This window comes from Euprymna scolopes, chromosome 43, assembly GCF_053919585.1.
Source record: "Euprymna scolopes isolate OS-2025 chromosome 43, ASM5391958v1, whole genome shotgun sequence".
In the NCBI taxonomy this organism is placed as follows: domain Eukaryota; kingdom Metazoa; phylum Mollusca; class Cephalopoda; order Sepiida; family Sepiolidae; genus Euprymna; species Euprymna scolopes.
In genome coordinates this window covers 35,568,176-35,593,354 of record NC_136524.1, presented here as the reverse complement: position 1 = coordinate 35,593,354, position 25,179 = coordinate 35,568,176, and the positions used below count along the sequence as shown (strand labels likewise).

General features: G+C 34.4%; 1 protein-coding gene across 2 annotated transcripts in view; it reads right to left on the bottom strand.

The window, feature by feature from the left end:
- Positions 1 to 25,179, bottom strand: part of LOC145268284 (cilia- and flagella-associated protein 337-like) — a 177,131-nt gene that overhangs the window by 116,177 nt on the left and 35,775 nt on the right. For both annotated transcript variants that reach the window (XM_080123688.1, XM_080123687.1), the window contains exons 8-11: positions 20,395 to 20,487; positions 14,797 to 14,917; positions 6,317 to 6,386; positions 688 to 882 (exon numbers count right to left, since the gene is read on the bottom strand). In XM_080123688.1, coding sequence (XP_079979814.1) covers positions 688 to 882; positions 6,317 to 6,386; positions 14,797 to 14,917; positions 20,395 to 20,487 — 479 coding nt within the window. The remainder of the gene's footprint in view (positions 1 to 687; positions 883 to 6,316; positions 6,387 to 14,796; positions 14,918 to 20,394; positions 20,488 to 25,179) is intronic.

Here is a 25,179-nt window from a genome sequence, read left to right as displayed (position 1 = left end):
AGCGAAACAGTACTGTATGTGGATGACTATATATATATACTAGCAGGGGTGCCCAGCGTTGCTCGGGTGTTTGGAGGTGTATGCTGGGCAAAAAAAGCAAAAAAAACAAAAAAAATGGTTAATTTTTTAAAACTTTGACCCCTATTATGACCCCTTAAAATTTATAGTTTCGGGCTCAAATCACTTTATTAAGTTAGATCCAGGTTCAAGGAATCTATATCTAAAATTTCAAGTGTCTAGACCCAAAATTGTCGGAGGAGTTTGGTAGAGTTCTTAACGGTCAAATCGTTGAAATTTGACCCCTTAACAGCCAAATTTCTGGCTGACACCCGTCACATTGATTTTCCCAAATCTCAGTACCCGGTATTTCAAATTTCGAGTCTATAGACTAAAAATTGACAGAGTTATTGCGTAGGGAAATGTACACAGACAGACAGACACACAGACACACAGACAGACAGACAGACAGACAGACACGTTCACTTTTATAGATAGATATATATATATATATATATATATACGAATAACAAAAAAACCTTATAACTCTTTAAAAATGCTAAGATAGCAAAATAAATAAATAACAGTGTTTCGAAGCTGTTAATGTCGCTAAAACAACAACAACAGATTATATATATATATATATATATATATATATATATATATATATATAAAACAAATCTTGCTTACCTCCAGTTATTAAAAGATTTTTCTTCTTACTAAAGTCAAAACATTTCACACCTTTGTCGACTTTAAAGATAGTCTGATCTTGTTCAGCTCTTGTAATATCATTATTAATTGGGACTGTACCCGCTCGTGACATATTTCTCATTTCCTTGGCTGATTTCATTTGAGGCTTAACAACAACGCTGCTCACAGTACAACCTTATAGCAAAACAAAAAAAAATTAAATTAAAATAAAAGGGTATACAGATAGTGATATTAATCTACCCCGGGTTACGCCGGCATATTGAAAATTGTGATTTTGCTATGAAGGTTAGTTAGTACAAAAAGAGTTCAAGGATTAATGTCAAACTTTGTAGTTGAGGTCGAGGATAGCACCTGAAATAGGTCATTCAAGTTTGTGTGAAAGAGAACGTGGAAAGAAAGAAAGAGTGAGAGTATGAAAGTGTTGCGGGCTGGTGGTACATAAGGAAATGCGTGTTCATTTCACGTCGGGTCACCAATTTGTAGTGAACTGGTGGATATATTATACATATCCCCCCAGTCGTATAAAATATGAAAAATGAATTGTCTTGAGAAAGAAAAAATGAATTGCTTTGAGGAAGGAGCGAACAACGCGTTTATTTGAAATAAACAAACTAGAATTTATTTCGTGAAGAAACAAATGAAAGAAAAGGGTAAAGCACGTGTTTAGTTTGGCGTGCGTCTCTCGCTGTTAACTGGTGAGAAGGAAGGTCTATTGTTGTAGAGAGAGAGAGAAAGAGAAATTAGCAGGTGACGTGAGGCGCGCGGGCGCGCGCGCCCTGAAAGGGGCCGGTTGGTCCATTGACCTCCCAAGTCGGAAGCCGAATTGAAAAAAAGAGAAACAGCTTATGTCTCTTGCTTTTATAGTTGTTTCCGGTGGTCTTTTGCGCATGTGTGGATTTCCTTTAAAGAGGAAGTGACGTTGCCCATGTGTGCATACGTGGGTGTATAGTGTGCATACATGTGTGTATGTTAGCGTGTGTGTGTATGCACATGAATGTATGTGTATGTACATGAACGTGAATATATGTATGTGTGTGTATGTGTGCGCGTATGTGTATGACAAGAAAAATGGCTTGAGATGTGAACGCGTGTTTTCGTGCGAGATTAGAAGGGCTCGTACAATAGTTAGTTTGGCGTGCGTCTCTCGCTGTTAACTGGTGAGAAGGAAAGTCTATTGTTGTAGAGAGAGAGAGAGAGAAAGAGAAAATTAATCCAGGCCATGGAGATAGAAAGCGTGTAAAGTGTACGTACTGTCTGTTGACTCTTGCCCCATGCATAGTAGCAGGTTATGTGAGGCGCGTGGGCACACGTACCCCGAAAGGGGCCGGTTGGTCCGTCGACCTCTCAGGTCGGAAGCCGAATTGAAAAAAAGAGAAACATCTTATGCCTCTTGCTTTTATAGTTGTTTCCGGTGGTCTTTTGCGCATGTGTGGATTTCCTTTAAAGGGGAAGTGACGTTGCCCATCTGTGCGTTCGTGTGCGTATAGTGTGCGTACATGTGTGTATGTTAGCGTGTGTGTGCATGCACATGAATGTGAGTGTATGTACGTGAATGTGAATATATGTACGTGTGTGTATGTGTGCGCATATGTTTGTGTGCGTGTATGTGTATGACAAGAAAAATGGCTTGAAATGTGAACGCGTGTGTTTGTGCAAGACTAGAAGGGCTCGTACAAAAGAAAGAGAAGAAGATATCTTTTTTCTTGAATGCAAGCCCAGACTGGTTTCTGATTTTGGCCGGAACAGACGCAAAAATGCGTCGGAAAAGAAACACAAAGAAACTTGAATCAACAATGCAAAGGGCTCCCCAATTCACTTGTAGATGACATAAAATAATCCATGCTAGGAAATCGGCGTTATGTTTTCGTCTTATGTTCTTTACAGCTCATCGACCAGTGACAGGAAGAATTGATCCCAGAGAAGACCAAAATAACAGAAAAAAGGTATGGTGAACTTTATCACATATATATATGCACAGACACACACTTGGTGTATCATGATTACATATATAGACACAAAGCGACACACATAGTATGATATACATACAACAGACAAACTCCCCCCCCCAGAATGTTACAATAGTTCTTAATTCATGCATTGCTTATCTAAAATGTCATCAATAGTGCAATCTAGTTGACAGAGGTAAAAAGATGTTGAAGAAAACAAATTTACAACAAATAACTTTTACCAAATGCAAGAAAATTTAATATTCTATCGGTCTGTGTAGCTTTTCAGTTTTTGAGCTTTTTTAAGGTTTTGGGGTTTTTTTTCAGATTTTCTAGCGTAGTCTCGAAGGCTTTGAAAAACAAAATGTCAGCCATGCAAGAGCAAATGGTTTGGTATAACACAAAATATTTTTGTTCAAAGACAAACTAATGAAACATCCGTATGATGTATATATCTGTGACAAAACGAAAATATCATATTAAAAAAATCACCTACATTGATCAAGTAGTTTTATTTAAAAAAAAAATACTTTAAGCGATTAATGAGAATTTGTAAGTATTACAACATAAATATAATATCATTATTGAGTTATCTTGCTTATCTCTTTGGATATTTTTCAAAATGGTAGACGAGATAGTCACTTTTCAGATAATCATAAAATTTGATTTTCTAATTTAAAAAATAATCAATTTCTATGATTTTGGGAATGTGATATTTTCGTTTAATCACAAGAACGTACATCATACATATTTTTTGTTTGTTTTTTTTATATGGGGAGGGGATTCTGGGCAAGAACCAAAATGAAATGAAGAACTTAAAACAGTTTCAGTAAATTAAAAATATACAGATCGCTTGAAAAGTAAATATTTATATTTAATTTTGGATTTTTCACTTGCTAAACATATGACAGTGAAGCATCACATCAGTCAGCCATTTTGATTTTTTTTTCAAATCTTTGAGACATGATAAAAAATCAGAACCCCCCCCCCCCAAAAAAAAAATCCAGTTTGCAAGCGATCGAGGAAGAAAGATTATTTCAAAGTATTAAAGTTAGTTTTCAATTAGAGATGGAGGAACTGGTATAACACCGTGAAAAATTTGTAATGGCAGAAATATGTAACCATTGTATAACCTTTCATAGTTATGACTAAAAATACATTACCTGAAAGTACTTCATTCAAGCTCCTCGGCTTAACGTTCACAGAAAACATGAGCTGGAATAGATACATCAAGAGCATTGTGCAGCTGTTGCAAGGGAGGTGGACTCTCTCTACCGCTCAGTGATCTGGTGTGGAAGTCAGTATTAGCCAGTGGTAGACCGGTGAAATTGTAGTTCTTCTCATATCTTGGTTTTAGTCGAGACCCGTGGGTTAAAATTGGTTGCTCTCCTTGGGTTTGAAATTGAGTTCTCAACTGACAGGGATTCATGTGGCGTGCACCGGGCTCTATCAAACCAGTCTCCCTCCATCAGCTGAGCTCCTCTCTATTTAAATGTAAACATAGCAGGTGCCCGGCTCTGAAGGCAAGTCATTTCTGATTGGTCAAAGTTGGATTTTTACAGCCAATCAAATTGTTGGAAATTAACCAATCAGAATTGAGCATTTTGGTATTTTGTAAAGATTTGTAAATATTGTTGTTTTTAGCTGCTGCTGCTGCTGCTGCTGCTGCTATTATTTGTCATGGTTGGGGCTGTTCCTTCTAATTTCTAATGTATTTGCTGCTCCTGCTAATTTGTTGTTTTCTTTGCGAGAAAGCTTCATAAATCGAAATGAGATCTTGCACTCAACTTCGTAACACCCAGAACGGCTAGACTCTGAAATTCCCTTCCAGGTTCCTGCTTCCCCAACTGTACTGACATGCAGAAGTTCAAGTGTAATGTGAACAGATATCTTGCTGCTCAACTCACTTCATAGTATTCCCGCAACTTATGTCCCTGATAGTAGACCCCTACATCAAAGTGGCATTTTGGGGTGAAAATGTCAGTAAAAAAAATTTTGCATTTTTAATCTTTAATTTACTTTTTTCATTTTTCATTTTTTTTTCCTTCCTTTCATGAACTCTTTGCACTAGCGTTGTTTGCATAAATTCATATAATGCAGTTTCAATTTATGTCAGTACTATCAAATTCATAGCTTCACTTTAATATTCATTTGCTAATATTTTTCCTCTGATGAAAAGAATGCATTCTTTGAAACTCCGCGGATTAAGGAAATCTTAATATTTCTTTTTTAGTATCCTGTCGAACAATAAATTCTTGTAAATTATAATTTACAGTCTTTGATTGTGTTCTTTTATGACAAGCTATATTTCCTATTTTGGCTGTACTGAGCTTTTTTATTTTATGGGGATTGCTTATATAAATATTATTATTTATATTCTTTTTAAGTTTACAGAAGCTTTTGGCTTGTAAACAAGTTTTACTTTTGATTTTGTCTATGCTCCTTCTTAGTTGAGTTTTACGATCCCCTCCAGATATGTTCGACAGGGAATACCTCCCACTCTCTGCTAAAAACATCCCCATCCCTACTAGACAGGCATACACACATAAATTTGTTCAGACCTTAAACACTTTCCTGAAAAACGTAAGATGGACAGCTTACTATTGCGATCTGAACTCCAATAATAAATTTAAAGCTTCTATTTCTACGGATGCTCCATCACACCCAGAATCCCTAAAAGATGCACTCCCAATTAATTCACAGATGGGAACAAAAGTGGATCGAGAGGAGAGCGGCTGATTTCTATGGACTAAAAACATCACACTTCAATCACAATCCTCACCGTAATGACTTTGAAAACTCTATGATAGGTCATATGGTAGTGGGAGACCGCTAGAAAGCTATATGTTTTAGGGTACAATATAATAATCAATAGAGATTTGGTTCTATAATAATAAATACAACCGGCCAACTCCAGGTGGCCTGCTCATATGAAATAAGTTCAATTAAGGATAATCTTTTTTATCTTTATTATTTATTTATTTATAAAAATGTTAATTTATGTATTATATAAATATGCATGGAAGTAAATACACCAAATTTATTTGTCTACTGAAACTATTTTTAAAAAAAACAAAAAAGAAAACGGGAATTCTAACCGCAAGCAGTATGAAGAAAGAAGCTATTAAAGTAAAATTTTTGGAGCATCTAGGGATCCCAACAGTGAAGGGATGCTGTTAATGGAGTAGATCAAAGGAATTTTTGGTGTAGAGGGGTACAAGTGTATTGAGTTTATTGGAACTGTTGCAGTATTTTTGAGTTATAATGGGGTATACTCCCTAAAAGTTGGGAGATTCTATTTATAAATGCTGCCGATAGAAACTGACGAATCACATTAATTCACGTTCTGTTATCAACCAATCAGAAACCAGAATTGCTTGATAAAAATTGAATCTTTTAGCATTCCAGCACATAATTTTTTCGTGTCAACACGAGAAGGATCTTTTGCTCTTTGCTTGCAAAATTATCAAGTCCAGTGTCTGTACAGAACAGCAACCCTCTGAAAATTCTTTGTATCCGGGATTTGTGTAGATTAGCTACCCATCAGGAACTCTTCTGAAATTAAACATGGCCTCCAATTCAAGAGGAACGCATTTCATGGAAGTACTTGTAGAACCAGCCAACAAAAATGACAATTAGTAAAAGGATTTATTAATACATACCCATAACAAGGGCTGTATTGGGATCATTGCAGCAGGATATCACTTGCATGGTATCGGGACAATATTTTACCTATGAAAAAAAAATTTTAAGTAAAAAGAAATTAAAGATCAAATTGTTCTTGACGCATGGATTCTGTAACACAAAGTCATCATCATCATCATCATTGTACATCATCATCATCGTCGTCGTCATCATCATCATCAGCATCATCATCAGCATCTTCATCATCATCATCGTCATTACTACCGTCATCATCCTCATTACAATCATCATTACCTTCATCATCATCAGCAGCAGCAGCATCTTCATCATCGTCATCGTTATTATCATCATCAGCATCTTCATCATCATCGTCATCACTACCATCATTATCCTCATTATAATCATCATTACAATCATCATTATCATCGTCATCGTTATCATCATCATCATCATCATCATCATCATCATCATCATCATCATCGTAATCGCTATTATCATCATCAGCATCTTCATCATCATCGTCATTGTCATCACTACCGTCATCATCCTCATTATAATCATCATTACAATCATCATTATCATCGTCATCGTCATCATCATCATCATCATCATCATCATCGTCATCGTCATCGTCATCATCGTCATCCTCATCATCATCATTGTCATCATTATTGTTGTCTTCGTCATCATCATTGGTTTAACATCGGCTTTGCATGCTGGTATGCATTGGACGACTTTAAGAAATTAACTTTCAAACTAACCTGTCTATGGCCAGATCTTTATCCCTCTGCCTCTCAAGTCTATCTTTATCACATTCTCTCATGTTTCCTTGACCTTCCTCTGTGAACTAGACCCACTACCTTTACTGTTCTACATCTACTAATCCAGTCTTTCAACTTGGCTTCACCATTTGAATTTTCTGCTATGCACACATCTCCCTGTGCAATCTAAACTTAATCTTCCTCTTTAAGATGATAAACAAATTTATCTTTCAAAATCCTATTAGAAAAACGACATCCATTGTAGATCTGAATATTAGTTTATTATTATTTATAAATTACTACTTATGTAGAATAAGGACCGTGCTATCTTCACAATTTTTGTCAAAGACTAAAAGGTGCCAAACAAAAGTTTTGTGAACTGTTTTTTTTTTCACAAATGTTAGCCAATTTGTTTTTTTTTTTTGGTTTTTTGTTTTTTTTTTCTTGAAAAATATATCATTTTCTGTTATCGTGGCGAGTGATGTTTACACTTCGGCATTCAAAATGAAAATTTCTGTGCAAAACAAATAATATCTTTTGAACAATCAGAGGATTTTCTGAATTTATTCAAAATGGTCTTTCTGAAGTCACATCAGTTCGGCATCACTCTGTTGGGCCTTGGAGCTGCTGCTATATCTCAACTCATGTGTACAGTCATAAGCATACACATGCAGACATTAGCGAACGCACAGATACTCAACACTTAACTCTTCCATTATTGTCTGCTTATTTAAAACCAACTTATTCATTGAAATATGCATAACCTTTCTAATGGAACATTCTTTCTAAGATGAAACCAAATGAATATTGACCCTTATAAATAACTTTTAATGAAATATAATTGTATAATTGAGAGAAGATTTGATTATGATTTTTAGATGTGTGGATAATGTGACCGTCTCAGAGGGACGGTTGAGCTCCCAAAAGAAGGGGGCGAAAACTCAAAATACACTGGAGAAAAACGGGCAGATGTGACTTTTTATGAATATTGGTGTGCCCGGGTGACAGCAAAAATCTTGCTGAGAAAAAGAATAATAATATACGATTTTATTTAAAAAATCGACAAACAATGTCATCTTGAGAGCTATATAAAAACATATTTTGTAAGGAGGTGCAACAGAGTGATGACTTAAGGTTTAGAGAAGAGATATTTAGATTTTGAGTACAGTTAATTCGATCTGAGGTTACAGACGTGACTGAAGGGTCATGAGAAAACCGCTTGCAGGTTCACAGGTGCAACTCATGGTAGAATCCCCACTTTCTGAAGGGCCTAATCGAAATATGCCAGAAGTTGACACTGTTGTGGGTGATTGGTTACAGAAACTACCCAACCTACTTCACCCCAATATATATATAAAATAGCAGACTGTGTATAGAATTCTTGAGCTGAAGACTCAGTCAAATTATCAACAAGTAAATCGCTCCCCCTCTCCATGACTCCCCGTTTTGCCACGACCTCAACACTAAAAAGAAAAGAGAGTGTAAGATTAAATTACAGACTAAAGAGAAATCGTGAATTGTAAGGACTTGTTTAAACACTGTATTTGTAAAGAAAATTTGTGTATATATATATATATATATATATATATATATAGCCAGTAGAGTTTAGTTTCCTAGAAGTACATCCAATGAAACAACATGTGTCTACCAAAATAGTGCTCAATGAGTGAACAGAGCAGGTATATTAATTTTATTTATACAAACATTAATGGCTACATATGTGCATACATGTTTCTGTAATCACCCATGTTGGGGGATTACGTCTTCAGGCCAAGAATTACCGTCGAAAGTGATATTTCCACCAAATACATTTTCCTATTTCGTTTATCAAGTTAGAATGCAACCTGGGTGGGAGTCATAAAAAACGGTAAGAGGACGAGTGAGGTCTTTGAAGATAATAAACATCTTTTTCATTTCCCTTACGCCCATCCAAGCTAACTTTTGGTTTTTATGGCATAAGGTACTTGAGAATTTAGTTTTCTTGTAGCCATTAATGTTTGTATAAATAAAATTAACATATATATATATATATATATATATATATATATATATATATATATATATATATATATATATATATATATATATATATATTACTTAAGTAGTGTAGAAACAAAAACGAAGTTTGTCTTTTTTTGTGAACAGATGGCGATCTGTTGTGTTACTGTTTTTCAGCATACGATCGACCTGTAAAACAAATGGCATATCAACTTTTGACTCAAGGAGAACTGAGAAACCCCCAACATGATTGAAGACTGACCGGGTGTGACCAGGGAAGCGATCAGACTGGGTTCTGCTACATTTTTTTTTCTATTTACATGGTAGTCACCATTTATCAAGGCCCGGAAGCCACTCGGGGATAAGGGTTATTGTGTGTACAGTAATCAATGGGATAATATTGTAGTACTCGTTAGTAATGGAGATTTGATAAAGTGTCTTACTTAAGGGGGTGGCTCCAGGAATTTGTTTATGTTGGACTTGAAAACATTCAAGTTGTAGTCAGGTGGGAAACAGGCAAACGGAAGAGAGTTCCAAAGGTGTGCACTTCTAAGAAAGAAGCTTTGTTAATGGACCTATGTTTTGATTTAGGCAGAGATAAAGAGTGGGGAAAATTATTGACAGTGGTTTCAGCTAGACGGGTATTTTTCGTGAAAGATTGGCGAGGGGGGGGGGGACCAGGGATTTGAGCTCAGACGAACACTTGCCATGGAAATAACAATAATAAAAAATTGAAATAGAAATACGGCTTGCAACGGCTCTTCTGTGGGAGAGAGGTTGCAGGGAAGAGAAAAGGGCATTCCCCACTAAGCTACGAAGTCTATTTTGTACTCTGTCAAGGCAGTATAGGCTGTTTTTAGCAGTTCCTGCCCAGATGTGACAGCAATACTCCATCCTTGGACGTACTTGACTTTTATATAGATAGAGAATTGCATCAGTAGTGAGATATCTACTGGAGCGGTAGAAGGATCCCACTATTTTTCCAGCGACCTTGGCAACAGACCTGATGTACGTGTTCCATTTCAGATCAGGAGTAAAAGTCATTCCCAGAAGCTTGTCAAAACATGGAGCCTCCCCAAGACGAGGGCCATCCATTTCAATTGATGCCAGATGGGGATCAGAGCGTTGCTGATGTAAAGATAGGAGCTTGGTTTTAGATGCATTAAAAGTAACCAGCCACCTGTTCCCCCATTGTACCATATGCTCAAGATCAGAGGAGAGAGAATCAGAGAGAACTTTGTCATTTACGGCCTTTGATGTGTTGCCATAGATGGTCATGTCATCAGCATAGATGTCAACGAATGATTTAAGTATGTGTTTTACAAGATCATTGATGTAGATCAAGAAAAAAGTTGGGCTCAGTATAGACCCCTGAGGGACTCCAGCATTAATACTGTGGGCTTCTGATTTCTGCCCATCAACCACAACTCTTATGAGCCTATCAGAGAGAAATGATGTAATAATTGGAAAAACATTTCCAGTTATACCGTAGCTGGAAATCTTGTGAAGTAGACTTTTATGTCATACCTTATTGAAGGCCTTTGATATGTCAAGAGCAATTAATTGCAGTAGCAAGGAAGCCTTTGTTGAGAGATTCACTAATCCTATGAGATATAACCGTTAGCACGTCTGCTGTGGATTTAGCAGAATGGAAACCATATTGCATGTCACTAAGAAGGTTATTTCTGCTGAGGTGGTTGACTACTGCTTTATTTAATATGGATTCCAGCAACTTACTCATGACACACAGGAGACTTATTGATCTATACTGAGAGGTAGATGACTTTTCACCTAAATGTTTTAATACAGAGCATACTGATGAGGTTTTCTAGGGTGCTGGGAAGCACTTCTTAAGACAATGCTTAAACAGTTTGGTAAGTATGGCGCCAAGTTCTGATTGAAGTTTTTCCAACACTATAATTGGAATGCCGTCAGGGCCAGTTGGTTTACTGGAATCAAGGTTCTTAATTAGCTTGGTGACCTCACGCACAGATATTTATATGTTGCATAGCGTGTTGTCTGTTATAGAAGGAAATATGGGGAGTTGATGGCCTTGTTCGCATAGGGTAGAATTAGCTGCAAAGTTCTTGGCAAATAGTTTAGCCTTGTCTGATGCTGACGAGATGACCTCGGGTCCATTGACGATAGTTGGGATAGAACACATGCTTCTGTTCAGGATCCTGTTTGCTATTTGCCAAAATTGGTGGGAACCAAGCCACTGTTCAGCTACTTTGGATTTAACAAACTGAGCATATAGCTTGCATTTTTTATTACTCTTTTACAGTGGTTGCTGGCAGTCCTGAAAGCAGCTTCAATCTCAGTACATCTATTATGTTGGTAGCTATGGAAAAAAAGTGATTTCTTTGCGCGATGGCAGCAGCACATTCAGGGGAGAACCTGTTAAGCTTTTGCTGGAACTTTTTTGATGGTATGAATCGATCTATACCTACAATTAACCATTCGGTCAGGTCTGATACTATAGAGGACACATCCTTTTTAAACATGGAATGCAGAGGTAGATCAAATATAAATGTACGGAAGCTATCCCAGTCAGCCATAGAGTATCAATATACTGTACTACATGAGGAGGTCACAATAATTCATGGCCTTTGCATTATCAATTCAGATTTCTTTGATATCTCAACTAAAGAATCTTCTTTTGTTTTACGGAGACTCCAAAAATATTAACAAACATTCTATGTTTTCTTATTTATGTACTCTTCCATTTTAAATATATATAAAATATCTCTTTTGTGAAATTATGCCTCCGACCTCGTTATTTTTTTTTCTTGTGTTTATCGATAACATGGCTCTGGCTTTCTCACGTTTCATTATAAACCTAAAAACGTTTTTCACTGAAAATATTTCTCTGAAACTGGCTCATCCCAAAAATATCTCACCCACATTGGAACCCATAAAAAACATTAAAAACAGGTAACTCTAAAAATGGGATCATACAAATTGTTATCAGGTTGACAATAAACTTCTTGCCGATTTTAACTTAAATTCAGATGAACATATCTCGGCTCAAACCAAAATTTATTGATCCAAATAAGCGTCATCAGAATCAACACACTTCTTTTGGTTGTTGTTCAATTCATGAGACACCCATTTATCAATGTTTGTTTTTTTTGTCTTTCCACTCTCTCTTAAGCAGTGGAAAATCGTCGTATATGTTACGTCGAATTCAAAAGCAAGTTTTCAAACAGTTGTTTGTGGATTGTCTTCGACTAAGGCTCTTAATTGATTGTTATCAACATCTGATAGCCGAGCACTATATTTATCATCTTCAAGACTCTCGTCGTCTCCACAAAATTTCTTAAACCACCATTGTGCTGTGCGTTCAATAGTGATCCCCGAGCCAAATGCTTTGTTGATATCGCGAGCTGTTTCAGCAGCTTTTCGGCCCAGCTTGAATTGAAATAAGAAAATTGTGCGAATTTGCTTTTTTTCAATCTTGTATTCAACGTTCCGAAAAGATGGAATAATTTCTTTAAAACGATTGTAATTTAAACGATTACATAGGGTGGAAAACGCTCTTTAAAATGATATATAAAGTAAAGGTATTATAATGAAAACTTATTTGAAAATATATCATTTGAAATCAAAATTAAAAATTCCGAAGTAACCTTCTTGCTAACCTAATACAAAGATTATTCAATGAAAAATTAATTGAAAAACGCAAACAATATTCTTTTTTTGTTGTTACAAACGAAAATGCAATGAATAATTATTGGATTTTTTTTTCCCTGAAAATTTAAGAAAATCAAAATTAAAAAAAAATACTTATTATAAAATACTGGTAGGAAACAAGAAAATGTTTTTGATTTTTTTTTATGTGATTTTTTTTTCTGAGATTTTGTTTTCTGTTCAAATCAAGATAAATATTTATTTTTTTATAAACCAATGATAGGAAATAAATGTTTTTTTTATAAACAAATGATAACAAATAAATGTTTTAAATAATAAAAACCAATAATAGCAAATAAACCAATGATAGCAAATAAATGTTTTCTTAAATGACATTAGCTGCTGCGATTTCACTGAATCATCATTTTGGCACCTGTCAGCGTTTTATGTCAACTGCCCTCAAAATTCTGACTTTTCTGCATAGGTACCTTAACTTTTAGATTAATTTTTGTCTTCCTTCAGATCTGAATATTAGCATCTGATTATTTATAAAATTAAAGCATAATAATATCGAAAGTATTTTTGTAATTTAAATTTCAACATTCTTTAAGAAGTTCGATCGATTTTCATTACAAAAACAATTTTTTATTTTGACTTATATATAGTCATCCATTGAATTACTTGCGCCCACCTTCCCCCAAATGCAAATAATTTCTCATGAGAAATTAAGAGAGACACACAAAAAGCAAATGGGAAAAGGGAGTAATGAAAGAAATTAGAATAAAAATATTTCTGGGGCGACACCAAGGCGGACACAGCTAGTGAACCATCATTTACAATTCACTAACAAAGCGAACCATCTATTACTAAGATTTTCCCTATCATTCTCCATCTCTGTTCACTGCAAGAAAATGTGATACAAGATCAGAAGGTGGAGAGAATCAAGTTAGCACCCCTAAAGAAGGAGCACTCTGTCTTAGCAAAAATTGCCTGGGCAGCCCCAACAGCATTTTCTGGTTAGGGTACTCAAGTAGTAAGCAGTAAGAGTGTGTGGAGTGGGAGCAAAGCCTGGAAGGGTGGACCTCCTAGAAATACTCAGCAACAATACCACAGCCCGACAGATAAAAGGTCACCGAAATCGCTCAATTGGATCTTCAGAGTCTCTAAGCAATTGAAGCTGTAAAGATCACTGTTTGCTGCTTGTCTTACCATCTCCACTATTAATTTACAGTCTTTCATTCCACTTTTTCTTCCGTGTCTCCTCCTCTCTATATTAATAAAAAGTAAAAATAAATAAACCCGGTAAACATGCATATTAACTTATTCAAGCTTGGTCTATGTAAATGGAAGGCCATTACACTAAAGTCACGTGACCTGTTGACGTCGCAGGATAAAGGTTAGGCAACAGACGACTATTACGAGGATAGTTATTTTCTGTTTCAATTCTCATAGAAAAGAAAAAGAACTTTCTCTCTAAATTCTGCCTTAACAGCATCTAGTCTAGTAAAATAATAATTTCAAATATTATTCTTTTTTTATTGAACTTAAAAAACAAAAACGACACCCAAACAAAAGCTGTCATTATAAGATTTCTGTTTCGCCACTTCGGGGGAGTTACTAGATTCTCATGTGCATGAATTGAATTTTCTTTCAGGGCTAAAATTTCTAAGCAGGTAAAATAGATTGGAAATTGTTTTTGTTTTTTATAAATTCTTTTTATCATTCTTCGTTAACTGTTTTTTTTTTTTTTTTTTTTTTAATATTTTTCTTTTGAGGTTTTTAAGTACTTAGAAATTATCAATGATCCTATTAAATTGTACAACGACACGCCCTTTATATACTGTGTTGTTAAAAAAAACAAACACTTATTTTAAGATTCAGAGTTGACCAGCCATTTTAATTTTTTAGGGGTGTTCACTATGGTCAGAATGTTATTCTATTTATTTTGAAAATACAGTAGACATAATTTCCTTTTTAAAATCTATGAAAATAAAATGTTTATCAATCGGCCTTCAATTGTACTTCTCAGCTGCGATTCATGAAATCATTACTTATCCGGATCCAAAAGGAAACATTTTTCTGAAGGATTAATGAAAAGATCAACTCACCTGTTGAACCCAGTCATTGTGGACATTCCATCGTTGGAATTTTACATTTGGATTTGCCAGGGCTGATTTTAAAGTAATGCTTGCAATGAAATTTTCATGCTTCGGCATCTTCTCCCATAATCTGAAATAAAGTAAAAATATTCTGTTGCATAATTAAGATATATATATATATATATATATATATATATATATATATATATATATATATATATATATATATATATATATATATATATATATATATATATATATATATATATATATGTGTGTGTGTTTTTTGTTTTTGTTTTTGCGATACGTTTTGAATGAATTCAATTATTTATGAAAATGCATTTGTACCTAAATGCGAATTCGGAATAATTTTCCCTTTAACTAATTTGGTGCCCCCATATGGGGAGCGGCATATATATTGTTTTTAAAATATAATTATCCACTGACACATGTTTCACTCATGAAAATATATTTTAAAAACAATATATCTATAATATAAAGCTGAACGTCTGTGTGTGTGTCTGGTCACGAATAGGCTTCTATATGGTTGACTATTATAGAAAACTGATCACATATAATGATAGAAGATGTATCGAGACACAGGAGTGGGTATTTTGATCTAGCATAATGATGATTCATTAAAATTGTGGGGTCTGTGTACGCGCCTGGTCCACAAAGTATGGAAATAAAAAATTAAAAAAAAAAACGTTTACAAGTGTTTTTGATATAGATGTACATAATAATACTTTGATAAGTATGTTTTAACTTAAATAGAGATGGTATAATAAAATTGTGGGGTCTGCGTTCGCGCCTGGCCTCCATAGAATGGAAATAGGCACAAACTTTAATAAAGACTTTTCATATCTATCTGCGTAAGTATACTTTGATAATTATGTTTCAGCTTGAAGAAATATGGTATAATAAAATTATGGAGTGTTCGTTCGCGCCTGACCTCCATAGAATGGAAATATGTCACAAAGTTTAACAAGGTTTTTTTAATATAGATCCACAGAATATTGTGATGAGTGTTTCAGTGTTAACAGGTATGGTATAATAAATTATGGGGTTTATCTATTTTATTTTTACTTTCATCATATTTTGCTTTGGTTTTGATACCCACCAAATTCGAAGCTATCTCTTTACAACCCTTTCTTTTCATAACCTATCATTCTTTCATAAATCAGAGTCCATTTTCTGTAGGCTGTTTTTGAACCCAGTCAACGACGGGTACTTTTACTAGTATATATATATATATATATATATATATATATATATATATATATATATATATATATATATATATATATATATATATATATAAGAGAAAAGAAATTAAAACTGTGAGTTCAAATTTACAATCAAACTGATGAGAAAAATAGCAAGAATAGTATTCTTTGAAACTCCATGGAATAAGGACTTTGTAAATTGTTTTTGGGGTATTTAATCAAACAATAAATTTGATTGTTTTAATTTCTTTCCCCTTATTATTATACGTATTATTATTATTATTATATTATTATATGTACTCTGTATTGTGTGTGTATTGAGATTTTTATTTGGTTAGGATTAAAATATCTATATTTAAATACTGGTATTTATACTAGATTAAAGTTTACCATTGTTTACATCAGGTAAACACTGCATCTTTTTTATTTCATTATCTCTCTCTCTCTCTCTCTCTCTCTCTCTCTCTCACTGTATATATATATATATATATATATATATATATATATATATATATATATATATATATATATATATAAAACATAGTCTCTATACTGAACATCTAATGTTTCGGACAATAGGTTGGCAGGAACCAAAAGTCCTCGTCAGGTGACGTAATAAAGTTTATGTGCCACTGAAGGCATCTGGTTCTCAAATGGAAGAAATGAAATATATTTTTTTTTATTTATAAAAATAAAATGCTAAAATGCTAAATTTAAATGGGAGGGTGGTAAGTTAAGTGACATTTTAGACTCAAAACAACGGAAAACGGCAGGAGGAAAGAGAACGTCAAGACTTAACAGGATGAAGAGGAGGAATAAAAAGGAAAACGAAAAAGAAACAGAAAATATAGAAAGAACAGAGAAACAGGAGAAGGAAAAAGGGGTCAACATGATTACACTGCCACAAGGAATGAGAGGGGAGTGAAAACATTTGAAATCATTTTTGGTTAAGGGTTAACCTGTCAAAAACACGAGTTTTGGATACCAGGAAACAGAAAGAAAGAAACAAAGAAAGAAGTCGGCTCAAGGGGGCGTGGACAAAGACAAATTAGCACATAGGGTATCCGGTACGGTAGATACACGCACACACTTATGTGCGTATCACACACACACACACACACACACACACACACACACACACACACACACACACACACACACACACACACACACACAAATACATATATTATAAAATTTTATTTTGTATTCTTTATTTTTTAATTTTTTTTTTTTTAATTAGGATCCAATGAGATTTCTATGTGTCGATCTATATAAGTAAAATAAAGAATAAAGGATAAAAAAGTGTGCGAAAGAAGAAAAATACAACAAATAAACGTAAAAAAAAAAATAAGGTAAATTGAAAAAAAAAGTATATAATTTGTATACGAGAAGTGAAAAGTGAAAAAGGATGCTGACTAGTGTTTTGGTACTGGTGGGATATATTCTACTAAAGACAGTCAAATATTTATGACCAATCAAAGCACGACACCTGCTCCTGCTCATTCTCTAATCGTGTGATGTATAGGTATGGCAAATTTAGGTATCATAAATTGCTCTTGCTGTTTTTTGTTTGTTTGTTTGTTTGTTTTTTGTTTTTTTTTTGTTTTTTGTTTTTTTTTTGTTTTTTGTTTGTTTTGTTTTTTTTTTTGTTAAAAATCTTTGTAAAAATAAACAAGACTTTTTTTTTTAGATTTGGGGTATATAAAAAAAAAAAAATGAGTCAAACATAAAAAGAAAACGTTTTTCCCCCTAAGTTAAAACGGGAAAAATATTTAATTGCTTTTTTAAAATCGTAATTTTTTTTTTTTACTAATAAATGTTTACCAAAAAAAAAAAAACAGAAAAAAATGACAATGAAAAGTAAATATATCAACAAATTAAATTACTTAATTCTCCAAATCTAAGTCCGTCAATCTGAAAAAATAAGAAAACTTTTGGTTAAAAATATTTTCAGTAAAAAAAAAAAAAAAAAAAAAAAACAGCATGCCAGTCCGTCTAATTTAAAATCGGTTGCTTCTTATTGTTCTTGACATAAGAATTCCAGGTTGCTTGAATGACGTGCCTAAATATCATGCGAATAGATAATCAGCATGAGTAGGTGTCGTGCATTTGATGAGCCTTAAATTGTCGTAGATAATTAATAAGACCCACACATTTCATTTCACACACAGTAGAACACAATTAGAGTATTTAAATGTAGTTAACAGAACTAAAAAGTATGTTTGAATGTAGTTAAATGAAGGAAAAAAGGAGCGAAGAAACCAAATCAAATATACAACAAATAAATGTTACCAAAGGCACTCTTACTCTTCTACCTACTTCGATAAGTTTTTGTGTGTGTGTTTTAACTTATTAGCAAAAAGTAGGAAAATGCAGCAAACCATGCAAAAGGACAGAAGATATTGCATCTATATACTGCCTGTATTTTTGTCCCAGGCAATTCTAAACCTTGATATGGTAGGCATCATCATGATCTCCTCAGGCAGGCTGTTCTAGGGAGCAGAACCACGGACACAGAATTCTCCTGTGACTAGATGTTGAAATGACAAACTCCTCTAATTCTAGATTTACATTCCTGCTGATTTGCGGTATGCAAATTAGGACCCATCTCACCCTTTGCTGCTCAAGTGAAAGATATTGTCTTTGATGCCGTTCTTTTGTAGGTAAGTGTGTGCAACTAATGACTTTTGGGATCAGTAGTGTAGCTCTTGGCTGTGGATAGTGTAGTTATCGTGATAGTAACGTTTTCAAAAGTGCCAAAAACAGATCTAGCAGTTTATATACATGGAGTTATATAGGCAAATGAAAAAGATGGATAAAAACATAGATGTTACGAATGGGTCACCAGTTGGTAAGTGCTAACTTAACAACGGGATTTTTGGAATGAAAACGAGGAAACAGGAATTAACAAAACAAAATATATTTTTCTGTCAGCAATTTTTACAGAGATGTAAAATATACTTTGAAAGATCAAAAGTTTATTGCGAAGTTTTAAAGTTCTCAAATAAGGAGTAGGTAGAAGCGAGACACACTGGAGGTGTTACCAGGAAGAATTCTGAACTCATTGATCAATTCTTTGTTTTATTAGAGACTTGACTAAGTTCAGACAGGATTGTTACTTTGTAAGTTTAAAACGATTTTTATTGGTTGTAAAATACTTTGAGTTCACACATTTCTGTAAAAAGTTACTTGTCTTTGAATTGATGAAGAAAACGAATCCCAATCAAGTGGATAAAGAAAAAGGGTAGTAATTCAAGCCATTTGCTTTTTGGCATTCATTCGAATCGTATTTGATGTAAAAATGTAAAAATACACATTGTATATTTATTTATAAGATTCCTAACACTATGTGTTATTGTATTTCTGCTATGTTTAAAAGAACGACGATAAACTGACATATAAAAATTACAATGATATATCTTTATTGCCAATAGCATTGAAAAAGCAGGGATTAACAAGAAAGAAGGAAGCACAAGAACTGACGGAATTATTTTCTCCCTGATAACTAATTGGCAACCAATATCAATTTCAGGTTAAATTATATAATTTGTGACACCCATGCACACACCGGTAAATGTCTATTTTGAGATTTTGTTTATGCTGTCAAGCGCTAGGGTATTTATTTAGTGATCGAGTATTTCCGTCTGCAGCTAATCTTTTTTGGATAGCATAACCTTTGCAGGTGGTATTTAATACAATCAACAATTATTTTATTTTCGACAGTTGATTATATTTTGTTTCTTCTGATCATCAACTGGGGTTTGTTTCCTCCGGCCAGGTGTGTCTATGTCGAATACATTTTTTTTTCTGTCAAGTGACATTTCCAGCACGCTTGGCTTGGATATTCCCTGGTTTGTGCGTTTGTGGGGATGCATAGCAAGCGAGATTATTATTATTATTATTATTATTTATTATTATTTTTTTTTTTTGCAAAGGAGTCACCACTTATAAAGGCCTGGAGGCCACTCGAGGATAAGGGTTAATGGGTATACATTAGTCAATAGGATTATGAGGAGTGGAAATTTTATAAAATTGGATTACTTAGGGGGACGGTTCATCAAGAACTTGTTTACGTTGGACTTGAAGCCAGTCAAATTGTAGTTAGCTGGAAACCAGGCAAACGGAAGAGAGTTCCACAGGCATGCAGTTCTAAGAAAGAAGCTTTGTTCATGGAATCTATGTTTAGGTTTAGGCACAGATAAGGAGTGTGGCAAATTATTGATAGTGGTTTTGGCTAGACGAGTGTTTTTCGTGAAAGTTTGGTGAGGGGGGGGGCCATAGATTGAAGCTCAGAAGATAGCAAAAAATGTGTAACTACCAATGCAAAATTATTATATAAGTAAAATTGTAATCTTATTAAAAGGAAGGCTAATCTACTTACCGTAAACATTCTCTTACAGATTTAATAGTCAAGATGTTAATCTGTCCTTCCATGTCTCCGAATATTATAGTGCATTCATCTTCTCCAGTTATGCTGCAACAAATAAAATATGATACCAGAAAAGATTAAAACATTAATTGTGATGTTATTGTCAAAATGTTTTTGACTCCTAATGGGGGTATATATTTAAATGCTGCCCACATCAGCATTATGTGGCACAAGGCCAGAAAGTGGGAACCCCGCAGGCTCCCCTAAAGAAGGGGCACTCCTGCAATTTTAAAAATTGCCTGAGTAACCCCGTCAACATTCCCCGATCGGGGCGCCTCAGGCAGCAAGCAATAAACTTGCCCCACCGGAAAGCCCGGTGGCAAGGCCTGGGAGGGTGGACCTCTTAGGTATTACTCAGGCGGCGTACCTCAGTCCAACAGGTGCTGGGCCGGTTCCTGGTCCCTCACCTGTTGGGCTGAGTGTCAAGTGACGAATCCTTGACTTGTACTACCCTGTCTCTCTGCAGCCGAAGCCGCTAGGAGACACATCCCATCACAATGGACTTCTAATGAGGGTATGACTCTAATGATTTCGACGATCGTTTTTATAACCACAAGTTATAACAATCAACCAGTCAGAAGCTTCAAAAGTTATAAAAAATGTTGAATTTTGGATTCAATCCGTTCGCCATCAGCTTCTGTCTCAAAACGACTCAAGATCGGGACTGCATTGATTCTTCAACACCATCTTTGTTACTAGAAATTACTTAACACTCGAAATCGTGACTGTATTGATTTTTCGCCGATTTGATTTAATGGCGCAATCTTTGTTCAACATAATGTCTCAACACTTAACAGCTATTTTCATAAATATAAGTACCGGATTACAGTTAACTATTAGTGCTCCTTTACATGTAAATAGGTTTTCTGCCTAGTGTGACCCACTGGGATGACAAAACCTACTTATTGGACAGATTTTCTCCTTGTTGATTATTATTCTGAAAAAAAGTTTGTTAAGATCAACCTAAGAAAACAGTTATTTCCCTTGGATGGAAAAAGGGTGACTGCCCTTGGTTGGAGAGGTAAAGGGAGTCTGTAATGACCGATATTTACCTCTCTCCTACCGTGAGAGGGTGTGACACAAGTTCGGAAGATTGGAAAATGAGTCAGTGCTCCAAGAGGAGAACCTCGGCTCTGCAAAAAGATATGCCTGAGTAGCCCTGTCGGCATTCTCCAGTGAGGGCGCCTCAGGTAACAATCGATAAACTTGCTCCTTCCAAAACCTAGGAGGTAAGGTCTAGAAGGGTGGACCTCCGAGGGTTACACAAAACATTTTACATCAGTCCGACAGCAAAAAAAGCTTTTGACATGGCCAAGTTTCTGTTGGACCGATTTTCGAGGTTGGAACCTCGACCTACGTGTACTGCGAAAGTACACAGACGCCTTCAGACACTTTGAGACACAGACACGAGGCTATAACCCGAGAGACTATCATTGCACATCCAGTGGTCTAAATTATCATAATTTCTGTCATCACTTGTTCCTATTTACTTGCCTCCCCACGAGGGCAGGGTTAGACACAAGGTCGGTTTTTAATGTGGGGGAAATTCAGCTCCCCAAAAAGGGACATTCTGGATTGGAACAAAAATTAAAATTGTCTCAGTCTAGAAGGATTTCTCCTCCACTGATCGAGGTCAGAAAAGGTGAAGTGTAGTACCAGAACAGATACTACATTTTGTTCCTAGCCAAAAGGCCAAGTATTCACTTGTTAAATAAATCTGTAAAACGTTTCACTTTGTTGTTGCGTCATTTTTACGTGGTCATTTGCACAGACGCCTATTTTTAAACAGGTAAGAAAGTTATAGGAGAAAAAAAAATGGAAAAAGAGCGAAATAAAACAAGTCTAAAATTCAAATAAGGAAAAGGGAAAGAACATAGATTAACAATTGCAAAAAAAAAAAAATAAATAAATAAAAAAAGAAAAAGAGGAGAAAACGGAAACGAGGCTAAAAATCAAATTAAAAAATAAAAGCAGTTAGAAAGGGATATCTTATTTTATAAGGAAATTTTAAATGTATTCCAGGAAAGAAGAAAAGTTTATTTTTTTTTTATTATTATCATTATTTATTCTTACAAATTTAAAGTTATTTTCAAGGATAGTCACCGTTGATCTTTAAAAAGATTTACAAAATAAAAATGTTACAGAAAGTTTGAATTTTTCAATGAAAAATATTTGATAAAGTTTAAATATTTAAAGATGTTTTCTAAAATTAAATATTGTAATTTTTATTTTTCTTCATTCCAATTTGTCTAACATTAATGCTCTATCTATAACATTGAGCATCATTATATATATATATATATATATATATATATATATATATATAAGTAACCTTGACTGCTTGCCTGTCTGTCTGTCTGTCTGTCTGTCTGTATGAGGAACGGTCTCTTACCAAATTACTCTGTCAATATTTTGGTCTACAGATTTGAAACTTGATATAATATTCGATTTGGTTTTTAGCCAATAAAAATAGCTGCTAAGTAGCCAAAATTGAAAAATAAAAAAATGGAACTTGGCAGGCATAAATCAAGTAAATGTGTTATTTCTATGTATGAGCAAGTATACATTTATATATTTAACAACGTTATTTTTTTTTAAAAGTTTTTATATACCTATAAACTTAGATCAGACGGTTACAAATAAGGCTGGAGAGCAAAATGTTTTGGTTTCCGTTCTAGCTAGTGGCACCCAAGACATTTTTTTTTTTACTTTTAAAATAACTACTATATATTAGGTACAATATAATAATCAATAGAGTACTTACTCTATATTAATAAATATGAAATATGCATGAATTAAAATATCATATTTAAGCGAATTTTATGACCAGGCAACGCCGGGCAATATGCTAAAAGGTAATTGCAACTTCTCTTCACATTTTTCGGATTTTGTAATTGTGGTGGTCTAGGGTATAAAAGGAAATGCGTGTTCCTCTCGCGTTCGGGTGTCACCAATTTGTAGCGGACTGGTGGATATATTATACATCCACCAGTCGTACAAAATATGTAAAATGATTTGAATTGGGAAATGAAAAATGAATTGCTTTGAGGAAGGAACGAACAACGCGTTTACTTGAATTAAACGAACTAGGATTTATTTCATGAAGAAACACATGAAAGAAAAGGGTACAACACGTGTTCATGTCCGCGTTCATCTCTCGCTGTTTACTAGAGAGAGAAAATGAGAAAAAGTCAATCGAGGCCATGGAGAGAGAAAGCATATAAAGTGTACATACTGTCTGTTAGCTCGTGCCCCATACATAGTCGCAGGGGACGTGACGTGCACCGGCACGCGCCTCCCAAAAGGGAGGCGGCTCGTTACCTGAACCTCTCAGCTCGAGATCTGGTCCGAAAAAAAGGGCTGGAAACAGCTTGTCTCTTGTTTTTATAATTGTTTCCGGTGGTCTTTTGCGCATGTGTGGATTTCCTCTGAAAGGGAAGTGACGTCGTCCATCTGTGCGTACATGTGCGTACGTTATCGCGTGTGTGTATACACGTGAATGTGAGTGTATGTACGTGAACGTGAATATATCTACGTGTGTGTACATGTACGCATATATGGGCGTATATGTGAGTACATATGTGTACGTTAGCGTGTGTGTGTATACACGTGAATGTGAGTGTATATACGTGAACGTGAATATATGTACGTGTGTGGACGTGCGTGCGTTTGTTTGTGTGCACGTAGTATATGACAAGTAATATAGCTTGAGATGTGAATGCGTGTTTTTGTGTGAGACTAGAAAAGGCTCCCACATAATCATGCCAAACTACATTTTATTTTCTTTTAATTGATTGATAATTGCTATTTCTTCTGAAGAGTTAAGGGCAGAATAGATTCATTCATTAATATAATAATTAAATGAATGATTTTGTGCTACGAAACAGTTGCTGTCAGGAATTGTGAATGCCAACATAATTAAAGGAATAAATTGTAAGATGGTCAATATCATGAAATTTAGAATATAGACTTTTGTCATTTGTTTCTTATATGCTCTGTATTTACATTGAGCTTCATAAATTAAGGATTAGTATATAAAAAAGGTGAAATATAATTTTTAAAAATCATATTTCCACAGAAATATATATATATATATATATATATATATATATATATATATATATATATATATATATATAAAAGAGGAAAGGCCCATCACAGAACAGGCGGAGACCAAAAGACTATTCAGGAAGGCCACACAACAAAATTCAACAGACCATCAACACGACATACCGACCTTCACCTGTGACATCTGCAACCAACAATGTTGATCGAAGATAAGCTTATTTAGCCACAGAAGACAGAGTTCAACCACCTCCACAGGCGCAACCCCGTAGTCTTCCAGACTGACGAATGCCAACATATATATATATATATATATATATATATATATATATATATATATATATATATATATATATATATAAAATAAGAATTACCGTTAAGTTTACCAAAATGATCCAAGATGGCAAAACTAAAGTAAATTATAAATATTAAAGAATTAATATTTATAAAGTAATCTCAACCAAATGCAAAAGCTCGATAAAACCAAATAGGATATAGAGCTTATAATAAGAACAAGTTGTTAATAAAACATGTTAAAAAACACTTTGAAAAAGAGTTAAAAACATATTTAATTTTACTCCGCGGATTAAGGACTATCCATTTATTTAGTGTTTTCTTTTTAAAATTAAATATGTTTTTAACTCTTTTTCAAAGTATTTTTTAACATGTTTT